At 34.6% G+C, this 21,405-nt stretch overlaps 1 protein-coding gene across 4 annotated transcripts in view; it reads right to left on the bottom strand.

Annotated features, from left to right (window-relative positions):
- dpr12 (defective proboscis extension response 12) overlaps positions 1-21,405 on the bottom strand; it is a 258,329-nt gene that overhangs the window by 81,286 nt on the left and 155,638 nt on the right. For all 4 annotated transcript variants that reach the window (XM_029300488.2, XM_029300485.2, XM_029300486.2 and 1 more), the window contains exons 3-4: positions 20,640-20,830; positions 10,512-10,673 (exon numbers count right to left, since the gene is read on the bottom strand). In XM_029300488.2, coding sequence (XP_029156321.2) covers positions 10,512-10,673; positions 20,640-20,830 — 353 coding nt within the window. The remainder of the gene's footprint in view (positions 1-10,511; positions 10,674-20,639; positions 20,831-21,405) is intronic.

Below are 21,405 nucleotides of genomic sequence, written 5' to 3'. Positions count from 1 at the left end.
CTTTGCTGCTTTCTCGCGATAATAAGTCGCACGAAAAATTAATCATTCATTTTACATGCAAGAGCCAGTGCGTGTTAGTTGTTATTACTATGCGTGTTACTTGCGAAAGCGATAAACGTTTCTGTAGCAAACTTTTATATATATACTTGATCAATTGTTACATAAATTTATAATAGATAAAAAATCTGAAAAATCATAACTGTCAAAACAGTAATTTTCTGTTATCGTAAAAATTATATATATTGTATATATAAAATCATATTCAAATAAAGAAATAATTTTCATATTAGTTAGATCTTTATAAAATTAAAACATAATATTCTTGTAATAATTAGTTAACAATATTACATTTTATGTATAGAAGAGAAGAAGTTATATATTATATATCTTATAAATTTAAATTATATAAAAATTTCGCGTAAAACAATTTCTTTAAAGTCATGTTCATCAGATAAAGATATGGAAATATTATATTAAATTATATCAAGATAAGTAATTTTTAACTAATTAAAATACAAAGGAAAAGACTCTTAAAATATTCATCAACACTATTTATTAATGAGCATTGCACGTCTGCAGTAAAAAGTCAATTGTTTCGACATGATAAGCATTCTGTCACGTCGTCACGTCACGGATTAATTATTCCACGAATCACTTGTTAAAGATGTCGAAATTATCGTGGCGCGTAACGAGGCAGTCCGATTGAAAAGTTTAAATTGGCGGTGAGCATGAAAGATTGTCGTGTCGCGGCCACTCTGTAATTTCAAGTTCGTTCGCCCTTTTTCGTCCGTGTTCCCTTTATCACTTTTATCGCACGCGTCTCGCAATTAAATCAAAAGCGAGATTTAATCAGTAACCTTCTACGAGCCCGCTTTTCCTCATTAGAGTACAATAAATTTGCGAACGGTTCTATAATTTCATTAATTTTCGTAAATCAATATTTCGAAGCGAAATATAAATGTATTTACGTTGTCTTTAATTTCATTATGTCTATAAAGGCCTATTCGTAGTCGATGTAAATCAATGCAGTCCCTTCAATTTCGAAATAGAACATGTTATCTGTGTCATTTAAATATTTCAATATTTGAACAAAAAAAAAAAGAAAATCAATAATTTACAAGTATTTGTCCTCCTTCACATTAATATTCTTATGAAATTATCGAAAAATATAAATCTAAATCGCAAGAAAGGCGTAAAGAGCCATACGCGGATGTTGCTGCGTACATTTATATTTAATATACAGAGCCGTAATTTAATCTTAGTTGGTTATCGAAAAATACCATCTGTCGTAAAAATAAGCATTTTGTTTTTCAGTCAATATTCTCAATTTAAATTATCGTAATTAAAATTGGACTCAATGCTTTCTCTTTATTAACTTCGTTATAATTCCTCAATTCTCAAGCTCAATTTTATTGGTGATTAAACTTCAAATTTTGATGTCATAATGTAGTTAGACTCTGCATTTTAATGAACTGTGAGAGAGAGGAAGGGAGGAGAATAGCATCGCTTCGCTAATAAGATAAGATTCTACGTCACTTTTATCGATCTCGAAACGTTATGAAAACGTTTCCAATTTGCGTTGTCCACTCGATTAAATCTTCCTTCAAACATAGACTCGTTCGCGACGATGACTTATCGCCATTACCCTTTATAGAGCCGATAACGCACACGTATATATACATTTTCTAACTTTTTACAACAGCGATGCTCTCTCGAATCGCCTCGATAAGAGGGAGTATAGGAGAAGAACGCATCGAGAGAGGGTGTCGTGGCGAAGTACGAAGAGTCGAGGGTTGCGTCGACGCTTGGGGGCGTCGGGTATTCACAAAAGGTCCGCAAACTCGAAGGAAATTGCTTTCCCTCCTCACTTAACTCAATTATTCGTTACTTTCGCCCCGTTAAAGCGCATATCGCGAAAGTTATCCGCTCCTCTCTCTCTATCTGCCGTATCGCCATTTCCGCGTTCGAAAATGGCGGCTAAAATGCGTTATCATGGATATAATCCTTAACTCCAATCGAGGAAACTCGACCTTATCCCCACCTTTCTCCGTTAGGACCTTTTGCCCAGCACTTTCGAGAAGCCATCCAGTAAACTCTCATTCTCTTGTCCCGCGTCGTAATGCGTTTGCGTTACTTAAGTTAGTTATACCGGTAGTTGCTTGCAGATTAATGCAACAAACGACAAGCGAGTTACGCTAAAAGAAGTTTCCGTCGTTTATGCTAATACGTTGCAATTTTATGCCGGCGTATAAATAGCAGCATGGCGAGTAAAATAGTGTTTTGCAAAGTACAACCCAATTACAAAAGTTCTAATGTCGACATGTATCATTTACGTTGTTATCTCATACGTTTAATGGGAAATATTGCGCAGATAAAATACTGATATTACTATAAACTCGATCGAGATTTAAATGATAATTATATATAATGCGAGTTTTACATCCTATTTATCTTAAGCATTTGTATATAGATAAGTTATAAATGATAGAAATTGGTATAATTATTATTATTCTAATTCGTGGAAAGATGTAATTTTTGCGCAAATGGTAATTGATCGTCTTTTGGATTTATTCTTCTGAAAATTCAGATTTAATGTATCGTAACGCATTATACTGTACTTACAATCGTTTTCTTCTTGTTTTCGAAAAGCTGTCTCATCGGTCCATGGTTATCCGCTTTCGTATTATCGTATTATTTAGGTTACTCGTGCGCGCGCTAAGTTGTTTACTGGCAGATGTAATGAAGATTGAAGTTACAACTAGGAGAAAGTTAGATGCTCATTCGTTATTTATGTTAATTCGCTTAGATGGTATACTATCCTGTTTTTCTGCCGTCATTCTGATCGCTGAATATTTAAAAATAAAAAATAAAAAATAAATAAATAAAGTTAAATATCTGTTTTTAAATTGCATTAAAAGGGACGGCATCGAATATATTTTATAAATCGAAGTTCCGTCTGTACGCGTGGAATTACGATTCAAACTGAACAGAAAGAAAATTCAATATTAGCTAATTGTATGTTTCTATTTACTAATTTTCATGTATGTACGTGTCTATTTACTTACTCATATTTTTAACGAATAGAATACGTTTAATTATGTAAACAAAAATATGACAATTAAGTTGTACAAATTATTATTAAACTCAATAAAATTGTGTTTTGTGTACTCTTAAGATTCATTTTATTAATGATTGAAATATGAATAAAATCTTAATTATTATTCTTCCAATATATTGTATATTCAAATATACCACGAAGTTCCAAATTCATTAATCAAATATCACTCAAACTCTATCCGAATAACTAATATGTTCAACTATTATTCACCTATTATTTTTATCCTACAACTTCAGTTAAATAGATTTATGATATTAAAAAATAATGAGATTTGCAATTTTTGGTACGTTCGTTTCGATAATCCGATAAAAATAAATCGTATTTGTAAGCTGATATTCATCCGCGTTAATTTCCATTCGAGTATAATATTTCTCAGCTGATTCGTTCATCATACACGAATTTCTCGTTCCGATTTAGAAACGAACTACGCGATCCGCGCGTATAACATACCGCACGTACAGTTATGTCATATGTGCTCCAGCTGGCGCGTAAAAGGGTGCATAAAAATTCTCTGTGTCTTGGCGAGCGGTAAAAATTGGCGTCGTGCTTTAGCGGCGACCTCGGAAACTCTGCCTGATCGAAAGTGCGAATTAAATTAGATCTTTTTTTTTTGCCTTTTCGAGGGCGACGCGGTCCACCGACCGTTATACGGATATAGATTTATTTTGTTTCACCACTCTGTTACATGCCCCGAATGTTGATGGGTCTGGCAAAACGCGAACGCCTCGGTGCTACAATCGAGCGTGGGCTAGTATCGTTTTGTCGTAAATAAGTTACGTCAGCTGCAAACGCGGTATTTGCAGCATCCGTTTCGATTGTGTGTGTCGCCGTGCAGAATGATACGTATAACTGCTTGCAAGAATCGCTGTCTGAGAGGGATTTTCATTCGCGTTATGTGACCAATGTTTAATAAAGCTCGAATGATTTCCGATGATCTATCTCTCTACGAATTATGTAGTTGAACAGGTATAGGCTTCATTTCCTTCGAATATTGCAAAAGGCTAATTAAAATGCATTAAAACATACGAACGCATTATTTTATAGCGCACCAACACTCAAGATTTGCGATATATATAGGTATATGATAGATTCTTTTATATTATAAAGTTTATTTTTTATTAATAATTAAAAATGTTCTGAATGTTTATTAAATATACATTTGAATAATCAATCAAAATATATTCTTAATATATTATAAATGCAATAAAAATTGACAGGTCGATATATTGTGTGTCAACAAATCATAAAAGGTTTCGCGACTAATAATTTATTCGTGCGTTGTGTAACTTGGCGAATTGTTTTGCAAGTATAAATTTGACGATATTTTTTTTTTGCCCATATATTGTAAAATAAATCAAACAACTACCCTAACGTTTCTCTAAAAAAAAAACCAACCAAAATGTAAAAGAACGTTCTATTTTAAAATTTTCGTTGTCATGCTTTTTTTTTTTACCTATCCACATACCAGAACGCATGTATTTCAATTACTCTGTTACAATATTCACATATAGATGGAATTCATAAGCGTCCACAGTTTGACTGTACAATTCTATTGACACAGAGATCAGTATTCGAGCCATGTTAAATATGTTACGATCGATAGTATGGTTTTCTGACATAATGACATTTGAATCTTGTCATAATTTTCTTATTCTATTAACTAATTCCGTTAAAATAAAATAAAATCATAAATACACAAGTTGTGTTATTCATTTGCAAGCTCAAACACAATTTATAAAATTCTTTTAAAAGTCCTGTAGATCTTTAATCTCGTTTAGAATTTCAAAAATAACTTGACCAAAAATACGCCGTGCAAAAATATAATCTAGCAATTGCTGATATTTTTAATTAAAAGATTGTCAAATCATCGTTTCATAGTGAGTGTCAAATATTGAAATTACAAATAATTTTAACTTTCGTGTTCAATTTTCATGAAATACATATCGATCGCCCTGCTTTCAATCTCAAATATATATATATAGAGGCTTCCTTTTATATGTTTCATAGTGCATCTACTTTATTAGTAAAATTATTATGCGTGCACTCGCTCGCTTGAACACGACAAGCTCTCTCCGCGCGCAACTATACTCTCTTCCTATCATAAATTTTCAGCACGTAACAGTCCGCACACGTGTGTTGTCCGTACGCGCCAAAAGTTCCTCTACTGCGAAAATATGCAACGGTAGTACGAGCTTAATTAAACTCAGCACGTTAACCGAACCATTAATTTTCTCTTAACCCAAGAACCTATAGGTTGCGTAAGCTAGATTCCGCTGTCGCCGGACTAAAGATGAAAGTAGCGGATTAATTCTTACGGATAAATATCGGATACAAGTCACATCGAGTGTGCCATGAACAAGTTGAGTACTGAAAGCTTAATGAGTTTTCTCGGAGCTTAACGACATTGCCAAGCTACTTTCGCAACCCTCATTTCCGAGAGATTTATTTATCGTTGTAAGAAGTAGCGTTATGATTGCTCTGAAAGCATTAGCGTATATTGAAATCATATGAGATTAAGGATTCAGAGATAATTGAAGATTGGAATGTCCGCTTTAGCTTCGAAATAATCCATTAATCGAATTATAAGCAATTACTATAATTGAACACTAAAGCACAATGTGTAGATTAATTTTTTTAAATAGTAATCGAAATTCATTCTTTCATTGTAAATAATTTTTCTGATATTGCAATAATTATACAAATTCAACTATAAAAAAAATTTAATAAGAGACGCAGATATTCGGCGCAGCAAAATTGCCTTTAAATTCCTATTTAATTATTTTGAATAACAAATAAAAAATAATTAAAGAGGAATTTAAAAACAATTTTGTTAGCCCTTTTCAAATTTATCAGATTATTTAAATTATTAATATTTTAATTAGAACATAAATGATACGCACATTCTTGTTCGCATAAATAATAAATGAAAATCTGATTAATTAATAAAATCTGATTAATTGAAGAAACAGTTTGTACAGAGAAATACCTAAATTCTAATATAATTGACGATCGTTGTAGACTCGTAATCGCGGGATTACCGAACGTGGCTTGAGGATGTTCATATTTTAATCCCGATGAAAGTAAGATATCGCGCTACATGTCTCACAGGGCGTAAATCCCCCGGCTTCACCCAAGATTAACTGCCAAATTTGACCTCCATCAAGGAATATCAGAATCTTGGTTTCGCAGCGCGGGCAGAAACTTAGCCCGAAAGCTTAACGAGCCCTACGATCGCGCGAGACTACGTACATTTCGACACGGGCCAGGGTGAGAAAGTACTTATCTTCAGCGCCGAAGGGACTTGTCGTACTGTACTGTCCCATAAGCGACCCACTTTCCTTGGTATAAGTGTAAGTAGGTAGTAGGTAGATATAAACCAATCCCAGTCGCGCGCAGCAGCCAGCTGCGGCTAAGATGGAGTTTGCGATAAGCGCGAAACGAGCTTTCCATTACTCCTCCGAAGGCGCGTAAAAAGTTAAGCACCTTGACTTACGTACTATGTAACAACTCAAGGTCCGTTTTAATTAATTTCTTTTTACAGTCGCGGTAAGGCTGCCCGGAACGCGTAATTAAACCTGGCATTTAATACCCGCCGCTACTCTCGGCTTGTGTATATTGTCGATATAATCGCAATAAAGATAGCTTTCCGACGTTAAACACTATTTTTCGGTCGCTTTATCCCACGATAAGCAAGAAAGCTTCCCCGTGTGTTACTCAATTGTCAAATGCAAAAGTACCGGAGATTTAAAGCTAAAATACGTTTCGATCTGTATTTTTCCGGCAAATTTATATTTTCCAGTGAAAATAACAATGAGAGAACAGTAGAAAGGCAGTTTCGTGTTTACAAGAGCAGTAATATATATATATATTCGGGAGACGCTTTAATTATATTTTAAACAGTGATTCATTTGTGCGTGAAATAGTAATATAAAACTGTATAAATAAAAGAGAACAAAATTGAAATATTTACACATATAACAAATTTGTTGTTTCGTGCATAATGATTTCTGGCGTGTGAGATATGATATAAAATTTTGATTATATTTCTGTAATTCTCATTTTATTTTTTTAGAAAATATCATTTATACCGTTGTGTGTTCCGTCCACCTACGCAAAAAATAAAAACTCGAAATTCCGATAAAATTTCATATAGAAATGAGAGAATTTTTACGTATACAAATTTTTTTTCAAAGCATTTCTTATTGTTCAGATTTTCTTCAGATATACATATATCATTATCTTATCGCAAGATCTTCTGCAACACTTTTGCGAATAGCACGACTGTGAGTCTAATGCATAGCGACGCGAGAAAATATTTCGGAAGGTAAAACCGAAACTGGTTGTCGAGAAGGTTTTCACATATACATACACACGTACACATTATCCGGTCTCTCACTTTTACCGCAGACATTGCTGCAGCGAGCTTTCGATTACTCGTAAAGCTTTCCAACGTTCCATCTTCAATTACACTTAATCGTGGTCGCCATGCTCGCAATAAAACGGTCACCGCAGTATATCTGTCGTTCGCGATAGCTCGATGCCTTTCTCGCTAAAATGTTTTCTACGACAAAGATAGTGGGAGTCAGGAGAGAGAGAGAAAGCTTTCTATTTCTTTGATGCTCTTTACTACAGGATCTATCTTGATTTATACGACCTTAAAAAGATTATTCGAGAGCGATTGCTGTTGCAAAGATATGGTTCATGAAGAGAAAGGGATCTAAAATAACACCCCCTTATGCAATGACGTTCTTGCAACGAATCAAACATCTCTTTAAAAAGTGTAAAATGCTCCATCAAGAGCTTGATTGATAGCCACATTATCCAAGTTCCGTATTGCGACAAAACGTTGAAAAAACAATTGCTTCATGCGCTACGTCTTGTACATACATATTTCTTCATAATTTTGCTTTATTTTATTTACTTATTTTGCTTTATTTGTAAAATTCATTTGACAACTTGATTAAATCTTAATTTACTTATGCAAATTTATTCGCATAAATCTTGGATACTACGACAATTTGATTTATATATAATGCGTTTCTTTATATTAGTTTTTAAATAATTTTTAATTTTATATTTAATGTTTAAATTGAAAAATACTAGAGGATATTGAAGAATGCAAATGATTTATAGGATACATGAAACATTACGTTATGGGTAATTTGCAAGCTTTGTGACTTGGAACGTGATTTGTCATCATGATCGCTTCAGACATTTCATCCTATAGCACTGATACCTTTTAATTAGAATCGATACGTAAACTATAGCGAGGGCATTGAACGGATGATACTCACCTCACGCATCACGTATTGGTCGGAAGTACACACCTGTGTATTATCGATCTTATGACAAAGCGATCTCCATAATGAGGTGTCGAGAGGTGCATTTTGCGGTCATATAACCACGCCCGTAGTTTATCTACATTTGTTTTTTTCTGCCTCTCGTCGCGATCTAATAAATAGAACGTCGTGATGCATTCGACAACAGTCGTTGAATACAGTTGGACAGTCATTGATCTTTTTTCGAATCACAATTCCTCATATATTGCTTCGTTTTCGACTTATGTCAGTTGTTATACGGTGCGAAGTCATAACGGGAAAATGGGATTCTACTGTATAATTTATTATCCGGTGATATAAATCGCGATATGTAAAATGAAAAGGAAAATATTAAAAGTATTGAAATAATTTATAAAGCAATATTATTTAAGAAGACAATTCTAGATTTATGTATCCGAGGAATTAAATGATCTATTTTGATTAATTCATTATTATATAAGTATAACTAGCCATTTTATTTACATTCATTCGCGCTTTAATGTGTAATTATTAAATTACAAAGGTACAATCTAAATTTCAATGCTGTAATCGGCTTTTGATATTATGTTGTACACATTGAATACTTATTAATAACCATTATTGTATTCTCGTTTAATCACGCATTTTCGTTATTTTATAATAAATTAAATTTTGCCAGTAATTATTTTGCGTATCATTTCGTTCTTCTAATGCATTAAACATAATAGTATCTATATCATCACAAATATTTTATTCTGTTTTATAAATCCGTATAAATTTTTACTCTACTATTTTTATTATAAAAAGAGTTTGATCATTCGATTCTCTCTGTTTTAATTTAATCCGATGGTATTAATTTCAATAAAATACTCAATGCGCAAAGAATACCTATGTACTGTTTTCTGCTTCATAGTCACTAAATTTACTTGCGATTAAATTTTCGTGAAATTTACTCGGAGCTGACAGACAATGACTCGAAGATGCTCTTCGAAGCAAGAGATCGGGGAAAGTAAGCAACGCGGAAACAAAAGTTGGGAGTAAAGTTTACCGGAAAAAGTTTCACGGCGGTACCATATTCGCGCCCGAAATTAACATAAGAGAGAGAGATAGGTCACCCAGAACTTGATTCTTCAGCAGTCGAAACTTTTGGGGAAGGGTCAGAGATTATATATCGTAGGTTTCCGTAGTTTACTCAACAGCGAGCGCAAGCTCGACATCGTGTCTCGTTATTCACGCTGTCCGATTTCTTTCGAGCTCACACGAACTCGTGTTTGCCATTCCATTAGCCGGAAAAATGTATGAATATGCAGGAAGAACGTACGGTTTATACCGCTCGCGGATTTACGTGTTAGTGCCTGCCGTCACATTTAATTATATCATCTAGTGACGGAAAAATTCTCTACCTTTATATCTAGGTAATCAGATATAAAATTATTTCATACCTACCCTTGTTATTTTGCAGTATTTTCGCGGCGTCTCTTTCCATTTTAAATCTAAATATTGTATACGTATAAGAGAGCGATATCTTGCGATTAAAATGTATTTATTTTATCCTTAATAATTATTAATGTTAAATATCAATTATGTGATAAAAGAATGATTAAATATATTGTATAATGCATTATCGAATATGCATTGACATTTAACGCCAAATTGATAATGCGTACGTTGCGGTGTACATAATCAGCAATGTTTGAAATTATTGATAGGAGGATTTATTACTCTCGTTGCACATATCCCACATAAATCACCGATCACCTGCGCGTACCTTCATAACGCGTATTATTGAAATATACATCCGGTTTAAAGATACCAATTTGCATGTTTTAACACAAAGGCGTGCTTCCTGATCGCGCTGCGATCAACGGAGAAACAATAAACTGCATCATCAGCATAAATATAAATTGAACGATTCGTCAATTTCATTAAGAGATTAGGAAGGGAGAAAAAACAGCGAGAGACCAGCGAAGCGGTAAATAAAGAGATAAAGCGAGAGCGAGCAGTATATCATTGAGATAAAAGTTGGGAAAATACTCATTAAAATACATTGAATTAATTAATCCGTAACAAGATTGAGGGTGGGTTTTTCACATTACCTGACACTCGTATGTTCCGTTATCTCTCTCCTGGACGTATGTTATTTGAAGGGTCCAATCGTCCGAGCCTTCGGGATGCAGCACTTGAAATCGCTCGTCGTTCGTGTATGTAAACATGGAGCTTGTTAAGACGTGAAAATCACGTCGCCGGATCCACGATGTCTGAAAACACAATAATCGATGGACGGTCAGTTAAAATTGATAAATGCATAAGAAATGTTTTTAATTATCAATTTTACAACGACAAGTTAAAACTGAACGAGATCTATGTGGAAGAAAAATGATGCAGCAAATTAACGAGTAAAATGGATAATCAATCTAATTTGATAGACGTATTCCGTCATCACAGAAAATATGACACAGACGTATATCGAATTTTAATTGAAACAAATATTAAGTTAACATGGAGCTGTCAGCATATATTTGCGCTTATATAAATTAGGTTAACATAACCAATTGGATTTCATTTGATGAAAATTATGTGTCAAGCGTTTTTAATGGGTTCTCGACGAGCATACAAAATAATTACATTTGTGCAGATATAAAAAAGTTAATAATAAAATAATAATGACAAAACATTGCTGCCACGTATATATAAATTATAACAATCTATACATTGTGTAAAACAGCAGAGAGATTAAATACAATACAGCAATGTTAGATTACAAAATAATCCTGTTGAGTATATATTGGCATGTTGTGTAAATAAAGAGAAAAAGATGAACGATCCGTGTGTTATACCACATGAAATGGAAATGTATTTATAACTTTGCGTAATGACTGTATGAAAAATTTCAAAATAAAATACAATCGATTATATGCATATATAACAGTTTGAATATATATAAGAACCTATTTTAATTAAGTAAGAGAGACTAAAAATGCAATTGCGTAATGTAATATGCGTTACATAAATATTTCATCAAATTTAATTACAACCGAGCTACGTATCTAGTGAGATATTTTATTTTTAATATAATGTCAAATAAAGATAAAAATGTATCGCTTCTAGAAATAAATTTTGCTTCATTTTTTTGAGGGCGCCGATATATTTTTATATAAGATATATTTTTATATAAAATAAATTAAATGTACAAGCAATTTATTTATTAAATTATATACATGTACATATATTATCATCAACATAAAATGCGCAACATTAAGTTTTTTTAAAAATATTTTTCTTTGAAAATAACCAAATAAAAGAAGCGGTAAAATAAATATTGTGGTTGTCTCTTCAACATATATGGTAAATAATAAAAGTGTAAAAATAAATTACTTTTTTAAATGAGCAGAATAAAAATGTAAATATTTCAAAGTAAAATAATGATTCGTATATTTCTCACAATCATGATTTCTATATTTATTTCTATGTATAACAGCCATGATCACTTATTGTTTATCAAACGAGAGAGAGAGAGAGTTTACGAAGCGTGAGGAAAACTGGTTTTAGCGGTACTTAGTAATTTCGCTCCTACTCAAATGTTACGACCTATCTTGCGATCCGGAGGGACTGAGCACGATATTGCATAAATACTAAAATTGTGAGAGCCGGAAATACGATCTCGATCTCTGAGGGGATGCGGCAGACCTACCCCCTCCTACTCCTCCCATTGTCCTCAAACAAGCTTCTTGCTTCCTCTTCCTCAGTTGATGCTTCAAGATCATTGTAGGAAGAGAATGCATAAAACATAAGACATGAACTTGGTAACCAATCACGATCTTTAGATCGAATTGCTGAGAAAAGTATAAATATAAATAATGCGATATTAAATTATTATATGCAATGAGATAAAATTAAAAAATTTTTTTATTTTAATACTTAATGTGAATTTAAATGTGCTTTTTTTATGAATACGTCAAAATCAGATTACGTTAAATATATTGTATAGCAACAATAACTAGCTGTTATAGTTACCATTTTATATATGCAAATAGAAAAAAATGTGTTGACCTAATTGCTTGTAATATTTAGTATAGTATATGCGACTCGCGTTCCTGGATATGTAGTTTTCATTTTAAATAGCATATAAAAATAGCGCAAGCATTTGTAAAGTCGCATTTACGCGAATAATGCCGCCGTAAATATGCTAATTCCCGTTATAGCATTATGTTTACATAATTTTATTAATTTGTTAGACTTTTCGCGAGTACTGGCAAACTCGACAAGATGCTCGGAAAATTCAAGTAGCGAAACTTTACCGCAGTATGATTGCCAGCTCTCGGTTAGAATCAAGTGCTTCAATGTTTCCAGGCATTCGGAAGAGATCGGTTCGTCCGAAAGCATTAAACCACTCGAAGCACTTCGATCGGCTTCAAACTTTAGATTGATGTGAAATTTCTCGATAGACTAATTATTATGGATTTGCTTTTCTCCTTCTATGATCTGTATAAAAGCCAGCAGAACTCATTTCACTGCGTCTTCAAGATAATATCACGAGAAACGCGGTAGTCTAACACGATCTCTGATGCAATTTTCCTTCAGATAAATGAACAGTGAAATTTTTATTATTTCAATTATACAGAAATTCTATTTCGAGGTGGTCTAGAATTCCAACTCTCGAGTCAAGCGTTTACTCGTGATACCTCAATGATCTCGGGGTCTGCAAATATCTGTCGTTGATATATTTAAGCACTTCTCCACTTGCTTCAAGTTTCTTTTATGGCAGCAAGATTAAACTTGGAATTGTGACTAAAAGCCTTTTCTTTTTGTTCGCAGCCGAAAGTGGTCGTACTCTCATTCGGTGCTGATTTAGAAAAGAGAGTTTGTTCCGACGACTCTAGAGATCCGATGAGAGTTTTGGACGAAAGGCATAGCCGACGTCGGAAGTTTACAACGTCGAAATTTCGACAGAACAACCGACGAGGTCGATTCTATTGCCGTGTAGAGTGCAGCGGTCTGTATGATGTATGTAGGTCAGCGTCTCCCAACCTTTCACGTGCGGTGGACCAACGGTGCATCAATTGAAAGAAGCATGTCGCGGCGCGATGCATCGTAGTATACGTACGTGCGATACTTGAAGACATATACTTGAAAAAGTGCCAGAGGAACGGACGAAAATATGTATTGGCTTGCGTGACACATACATATATCAAAATCTTTTAAAGATGTATTTTTCTTTCTCCTTCTGTTGTGTGTGTTCAAGACCCTCGGACATTTGTACATAATATTGAATACTAAATTCAATATCACGTAATAATTTTATAAGATCGTTTTCCTTGATATTTTCATCGATTCCATTTTCTGCACAGTTATTTCCTCTTTTTTTTGTTGATAATTCAATGAAGTTTTGAAAATAAAATATTGATTTCTTTTATATTCTTCTTAATATTTTTCTTTACGTAGTAAATTTAATCGATGAAAGGAGCTGGGAGAATTTTGGAAGCAGATTTGTGTGATAGATACAATGAGTAACGTTAGGTTCGTGTAACCTCTACGGGTGACTGACCACAACCAGTGCTTGGTTATCTCGCTAAAGGGTTAGGTCAGGTATATCCTGTCTGGCTTTTCAGTTTCTGTTTCATGCTACTCGAACAGTATGGAACGTTATGGCTGCGGTATTTGCCGTGCAAAGTTTCGCGTGTAACCACAAATGTTATTTTCGAACAGTGTGCTAGTTTGTCATAATACTACACATTTCGATTTTGGTTGAAATATTTGCAAAGCGAATTAATTTTCAGTTAGATAGGCAGTAATAAAGTTATTTCATATATGTGTATGCCAGACAGATATACATCACATTCAAAATCTGCAGCGTTTATTCATATTGACAATGTTGATGAAATGTATCGTACTACTCTGTTATTAATAAATCTAACTTAAAATATTAAAGCTATTTCAATCTGAAATAATAGAGACAATTCCAAATAGAAGCGATTAAGCCAAAAAAATATTACAAAATCAATATTGCAGCTTTATAACTTTTTTAATTAAATATTCGATCTTTTCCATTAAAGAGATAAAGTGTATCGCACATATACACACACAATCTCTCTATCTTCACGCACAATTTCTGATTCTAATAATAATAAAAAAAATCATCTCTTATCTTTAGAGAAAAGTAGAATAATTCTCTTGTTATACAAATCAGATTCCACGTTATTGGAGTAACAGCATCGCAATCTTAGGCGCGCGCGTGATGAGATCGAGTAGTATGCAAGGCAGTTTAGTCAGACAGTCCAGATTTGATCGCGCCGAAACTGTTTCGGCTATCGGGAGGTTATCGCGCGAGATTGTCAACGATGAAAAAATAATAGGAAAAAGAGACAAGAATACATGCTACTACATACGAGAAGGAGAGAAAGCGATATACAGGGTGTCACTTAAAAACCGCTCACTAAGTACATAGTGTTATTCCTCGCCAAAAAATAAATGAAAAAAATCTTGAACGATTTTTTTCTATCATATATAATAAAAGACTAATTATTGAATAAAGTACGGCCAAAAAACGGCGAATTTTAGCCTGACGCACATTAAAGTAAATCACTAGGCACGCGACTCAAACTGTTTGGCCGTACTTTACTCAATAATTATTCTTTTATTAAGTGAAAAAAAAAATTGTTCAATACTTTTCGACTTATTTCTTGATAAGGAATAACGTTATGTACAATACTTGGTGGGCAGTCTTGAAGTGACACCCTGTACATGTACTGGGAGAGAAGAGCCTCGGCGTTGCGTGCCGGCTCGTTTCGTATCATCGCTCGAACGGAACGAAGCGTGATTGCTCGGCGCGCTATCTCGGGACACGCGAGAGATCGTCCGGTATACGAGCGCGGCGATCCGGTGATAACCCATCGCCGATTGTTAACGCGTTAATGGAGTTACTAAATGCGAACGTGCGCATTCTCGTCCCTCGATACTGCGCGCACGGCGCGCAGCTCTTTGCCTTCTCCTGGCCGCGCCGGTAAACAACCCGATAAAATTAACGAGCCTAGGCAGATTAGCACGTCGGGAGCGAAACGGTGCTGCACGTTGCGACAATGAACCTTCCGGATAATCCCAATCCATATAGCACCTTCCGATGCACTCTATACGCGGATTAAATCGGGAGATTAGATTTTATTTTTTGCTAGATATATTTACAGTACGGCTCGTGTAACATTTCTATCGCACGAATATCAATTGTGGAGGATGTTCGTTAATCGGAATATAATTTTATGTTATACCATAATGTGAAGATAATCTCAAAGATTGCTGCAAAATGATAAAATTAAAAATAAATATTACATGTATGTAAAACATTAAATAAATAATATAATATGCAATATTAAAATATCAATGCTTTGTAAATGTCTACTTTTCGACATTTCCATGTATATTCTAGTTGTAAGCATTGATGTGTGTGTGCCAGGCTTTGCCGAAATTCGCCATAAACAGTTCAATAAAATTAATAGCAGATTAGCCCCGATGGCAGGAGACGCGTTTGCTTAGCCTACTAGAACCAGGGAACAATGGACCGACCTGTCGGATAACCCAAATCTGTCGACCGACTCTGGGCCACCGGTGCTCGTTGCCAAGATGAGTGGTCGGCACGAGTCCATCGTCGAGGATTCTGAGGTAGGGATGTGTAGTTTCGGCTCAATAAATGATCGCGTTTATGCTGCTTTCCGCATACAATTGTAATGAGAAATGTTTTCCCGAGAGACTACAAATCACTAGCTCGAAATCGATACGAGTTCGCATTTTACAAATAGAAGAAATATTGTGTGTGTGTGTGTTATGCGAGATTTCCTTCTTTCTGATTCCATGCCAGAGAATTGCATCGAATATATCTTTCAATTCCGAAACATCTATATATTTTAAATTTGAATGGGTAATTTATTGAAATTTGAGATACTATGTACGTCTACATAATTTCGATAGTGCTCATTCGATTATACTTCCGACAGCCGCCATTCTAATAACTGCTATAATTTTGTCATGTAAAACGGTTTTCTATAAATCACTATACATATATTTTTGCTCATCCGCTTCAGTAAGATAAATGACTTGCGCGAGTCTGTCTTTTAAAGCCGCGTCACAATGATTTAAGCAACATGGCCGACTTTATGAACTCATCGATATCCGAAATACACTTTTTAATGCCGTGATATATTGTTGTCCGCGTGCAACCTAGTCAGATTAATCGCGAAATATTACATAACGAGATTTGTGTCTGCTAAAAATACAAAAAGACAATATATATATATATATATATATATATTAATATATAAAGAAAAGAAGAAAATATGAAGTGAAAGAATCTGTATGTACTTTATATAGTGTCTATCGGTAAAGACAATCGTTTCACGAAATTACCGATTATCTGACAGAGTGGCAGATATCATTAAGACATTAATCTTTCACAAGATCCCCCTTATTGTGGTTATCGATTTATCGGACGACGCACGCAAGCGCGCGATTGAAATTAATGTCCGAAGACGGAAGTGGACCATTACGACGACCAAATCCATGGCTTCAATTCAACCACGACGGTCGTCAAGACAAAGGACTCTTGTCCCTCAAAGACGCCAAGTCAGATATCCTGCTGGGCTTCATTCTCCCCACACCTGTGCTCAACGTTAAACCACATTTCATACTAATTACGCTAGTTTACAAAACCGCATATTTCATCCTCCCTTTATCCTATCGTATGCTTCGAGAAACTTATAAGGAAAATACAAAGAAGTACGTTTATGATTCTAAAAGATTTATATGTATATAAAATTAATTAATCTATAACTAGAATATTTTATAAGTATATATTATGTATGCAAACAAATATTCATTGTTGTATAAATGTTAAAAATTTCTCGACAAAATGGTTGCTTCGTTTATCTATTATATATAATACACATATTTATCTCGAATTTAATTTGTCCTCCCTTTGCTTGATTTTATATTTAGCGTATATTTTTCGTCTATTATTTTAAAATAAATTTTTAAAATTATTATCATACATTCTTTAATTCTTTCAAGTTTTAATTTAATTTGATGACGGTAAATTCTTTTTTTTAATTTTAACTTTAATTAAATAATACATCAATTTGGAAAACGAAAAACATATCATATCTAAAAATTGATTAACAAATAAAGCAATTGGATGCAAATAAATCAAATGCGAGTTATTTTTTAATTGAATTTATACACTAGCCTATTTTGAAACTTTTTCGGGCCTCGTGAACTTATCTAGTCTTCTTCCCAATTCAAGTTTTATCTCGGCACAAAATGGCTTTCCGATCCAATAAAGTGTGCCGCGTTAATTATCGGAATTTCGAGAGGTAATTCATTAATATCGCTTTCTGGCGATGCTGCACGAATCGATATCGTCGCCATGAAAAAGAAAGGGAAGGAGTGAGGGTAGGAAGGAAAAGAGGGAGGAAGGGAAGAGAGAGGGAAAGAGAGCGCTTCCCTTTCGGATGAGAAATCGACAACCAAATGTTGAAATGTAATCAACTTTCGTGTTTCTTCGGCTACGCGATTTCGTCAACGTCAATTGTTGCGCGTATTGGGCGGAAAAAATTGTTCTCGAACGACATACTGATGGCGGTGTGCGGCTTCACGGAGAACGTCGACACACTCTCTCTCTCTCGGCCGTTCTATCAAAATTACTTCGCGGCGTTCGACTTTTCGTCGCCATCAATCTTTCCTGGTTTGACTGCTAACGCGATAATGCAGTTACGCCGTGCGCCGGGTTAGGTAGATACAGACCTCGACCGGCCCGTCGAATTCGTCATAAATAATTGAATTAAAAGCAACGACGTCGGATAAGTGGATTTGCGGATCACCCAACTGGCAGAACCTCCGAGTAACGTTGATTCACGATAGCTTCGCGGTACCGGAGATTTCATAGGAAATTCACATGATTCCGCGGAATGACCGCTCTCCCGAGGATATTGCGTTCGGAAATTTAGTGCTGATTTTTTCATTGTCATTTATGCCCAACGGAGACTGTCACGAATATATCATGCGTAATGTATTCATTATGTTCCAAGTACAACCAATTATCTAACCAATACGAAAGAAAGAGATTGGTTTGGGAAATATTACAATAAAGCTTCGATTATAAGTATGTGCATTTGTTGTATAAAAATTTTTAGTAATTATTATATATTTATAATCATTAAAATTTTTTTTTAATACAAAATCTAATAATTTAACAATTTATAATTTCAGAATCATAAATTATATTTTTCTCCATTCAAAACTGTTAAAATTAATAAGATGAGTCATCAACTTTAAGTTTTCTCATTTTACATTATTTGCGGAACGTGTAAATTAATGAACAAGTAATATTCATTAGTAATATAATATTGTTATTTTATGATTTATCAATTAAACATTAAAATTGAGAGAATCCGGAGGTACATTTTGTAAATATGAGCGAATAGTTGTTTTATGCCGAAACACGAAATTTCGTGATGTTAGCGTGATATCTTCGCTTGCATTACAATTTAGGAACAGTAATTAAATAAAATAACGGTTAAATTATACAAAGTAATAGCGAATGAATTAATTAGTCGCTTCGATAAACATGACGGAAATTGGGAATCCAAATAAACTTCATAAACACAAATACATGTACATCGTTGGCAATGTAAAGCGAATCATAAAGTGGTCCTTCTCTCTCTCTCTCTCTCTTTCATTTCCCTTCTCTTTCTTTATCTAATCAATGTACTCTGATATATTAAATATAAACTAAAATGCATCCAATATATGAAACATTTTCTAACTATACTATACGCTCTTATCAATCAAAAATCTATTATTAAAGGCTCGAAATTTCAAATTCAAAAATATTGTTAAATAATTAATTTCAAGTCACTGTGTGTGACATTCAATTCTATAAATTCCGTAATTTCTCAAAAAAACCATTTTGACATATGAATTTAATAGTTCGCCATTTCTACATAAAAGTTCTCAAATCACAGATCCTGTAAGGATATCTTCCCGAATTGGGGCGGATTTGTCGCGGTCATCGGCTTTTTGCCGGCATCAATCTCGTAGGCTGCCGCGAGCCTATCGATGTCGATAGCTATCGAATAAAGGATAATGCAATAATGACACCTGATAGAGATGTCTTAAGTAGGGGTTTATCCATTATTACTTCATCTTGTTATTAAATATTGACGTTCGATAAAAAAGGAGACGACGAAGAATCAAATCAATGTCTCCAAAAGAAGGAAGAATCGGAGGTTTTTGATAAGGACATTTCCAGGGAGCGCTATTGTTGCGTTTATCTGTATCCAATACCTATCCTATCCTCGTCGTTTTCGTGGAATCGCATACTGATTGCTGCGCTCTCACCAGGATACGTCGTGATCATCGATCGTCTTCCCAGTTCGAAGCGTCATAGTGGTTGTACGAAAGGAGGTCATTACGCTCGTGCACATGAATAAATTTGTACAGTTGTTCCATAGCTATACCGACAAGATTAATCGTGCACTATATTCGCGTCGACGATGCGTAGGCATTAATATAGCTTCTCGTGTGCACGCGTTATTCCTACATGAATGGCAATTAGAAATGTTTTTTTTTCTTAGAGCGCAAGTATTTTTGATATTTCATTAAAAATAATAATAATTTCTATTGTGTTATCCAAAATCGATCTGTTGTATGTTAAGAAATATTTGTAGACGACGAAAATCTTTATTGATCGTAATCATCTGTCACGTCTGCCGAATGGTTTAGATATTCTACTTGTGAATTTCTAAATATCTTATTTTACGAAGAAGAAAACTGAAAAGTGATTGCGACATGGTTTGTTAACACAATCGATGCAGTTCGGTAAAGATCCGCGTTAATGTGTAATTATTTTAAATAAATTTTGTAAATATCTCTAGAAAGTCCATAATAAATACGTCATCATAGATTATGTTGTTCGCCACGATAGTTGCATGCAAACTAAATTTAACGTCATTTTAAAAAAGAAATTTTGTAGAAATGCACAATATGGTAACTGCCTGCAGAAAAGAGTCGAGCCCACAAAGAAAGACACAATAATCATTCTGAAAAAATCGATTCGTACTTGAAAGCTTTACGATTGCGACTCGATTCCCCCCCATTCGTTGAAAATCGGTCGCTTCTTTTAAGAGTTTTTTTTTTTCGCAAAAAGACGCAGAGAGGTTAAAACGTAACTGCTTTCTTACCTCGGCATCGGAAACGGTCCTCTCCGCCAAATTGCGAACTTTGCAGTGGAGAAAGGCGGTGCCACCCAATTGCACCGTGACGTTGGAAACGGTGTTGTTGTCGTTCGCATCGTTCACTCTCTGCAGCTCGTCCAGATTGCTGAACCAGAGAGCTCTCCAATCCGACGGTATGTTGTACGGTACGCGTCGATCTGAAAGAAAGATGACCAGCGGGTATAATTACGGTAATTTAATTAAGTTGATTGTCTTTGGGGAGCCGAAATTCGACGAGCGACGCCGCAATTAACCAACGAGGCTATCGTCGTCGTCGGCTCGACTACCGGCGACAAAACTTTTTTATCAGAACAAAGAAAAATAGAAGTTATAAAGGTACGACGAGAGAGCGAGAGGAGAAACCCGCCAGGAGAAAACAAACGTGGAACGAGCCTGAACTCCGCTTGTTTTATCCCGGCCCTCGTGAATTAGAAACTACTTTCCGCGCTCGGACCCTTCTGAATTACCTTGTTATTAAATTTTTTAAGAATACGACCCGTGTTCCCGCCGCGCTCCACTCATTTCTTTCGATGTAAATCACTGGGGAAATGTGCCGTAAAAGTTATGGGGCAGTTTGCACATCGCCGTAACGATGTCTCGCAGCATTATTTGAACATTGCATACAGGTGTACGGAATATATACCCCGACAAAGTTTAAACACATGGGAGCAATATTATTATCAGCCTTGGTTTATCGGCGTCATATCGTGTAATGCGATTCGAAATAGTTTAT

This window comes from Nylanderia fulva, unplaced genomic scaffold (assembly GCF_048542155.1).
Source record: "Nylanderia fulva isolate GAGA-0341 unplaced genomic scaffold, ASM4854215v1 Scaffold14, whole genome shotgun sequence".
In the NCBI taxonomy this organism is placed as follows: domain Eukaryota; kingdom Metazoa; phylum Arthropoda; class Insecta; order Hymenoptera; family Formicidae; genus Nylanderia; species Nylanderia fulva.
The sequence above is the reverse complement of the archived record's forward strand: the minus strand, read 5'-3'. Positions and strand labels throughout refer to the sequence as shown.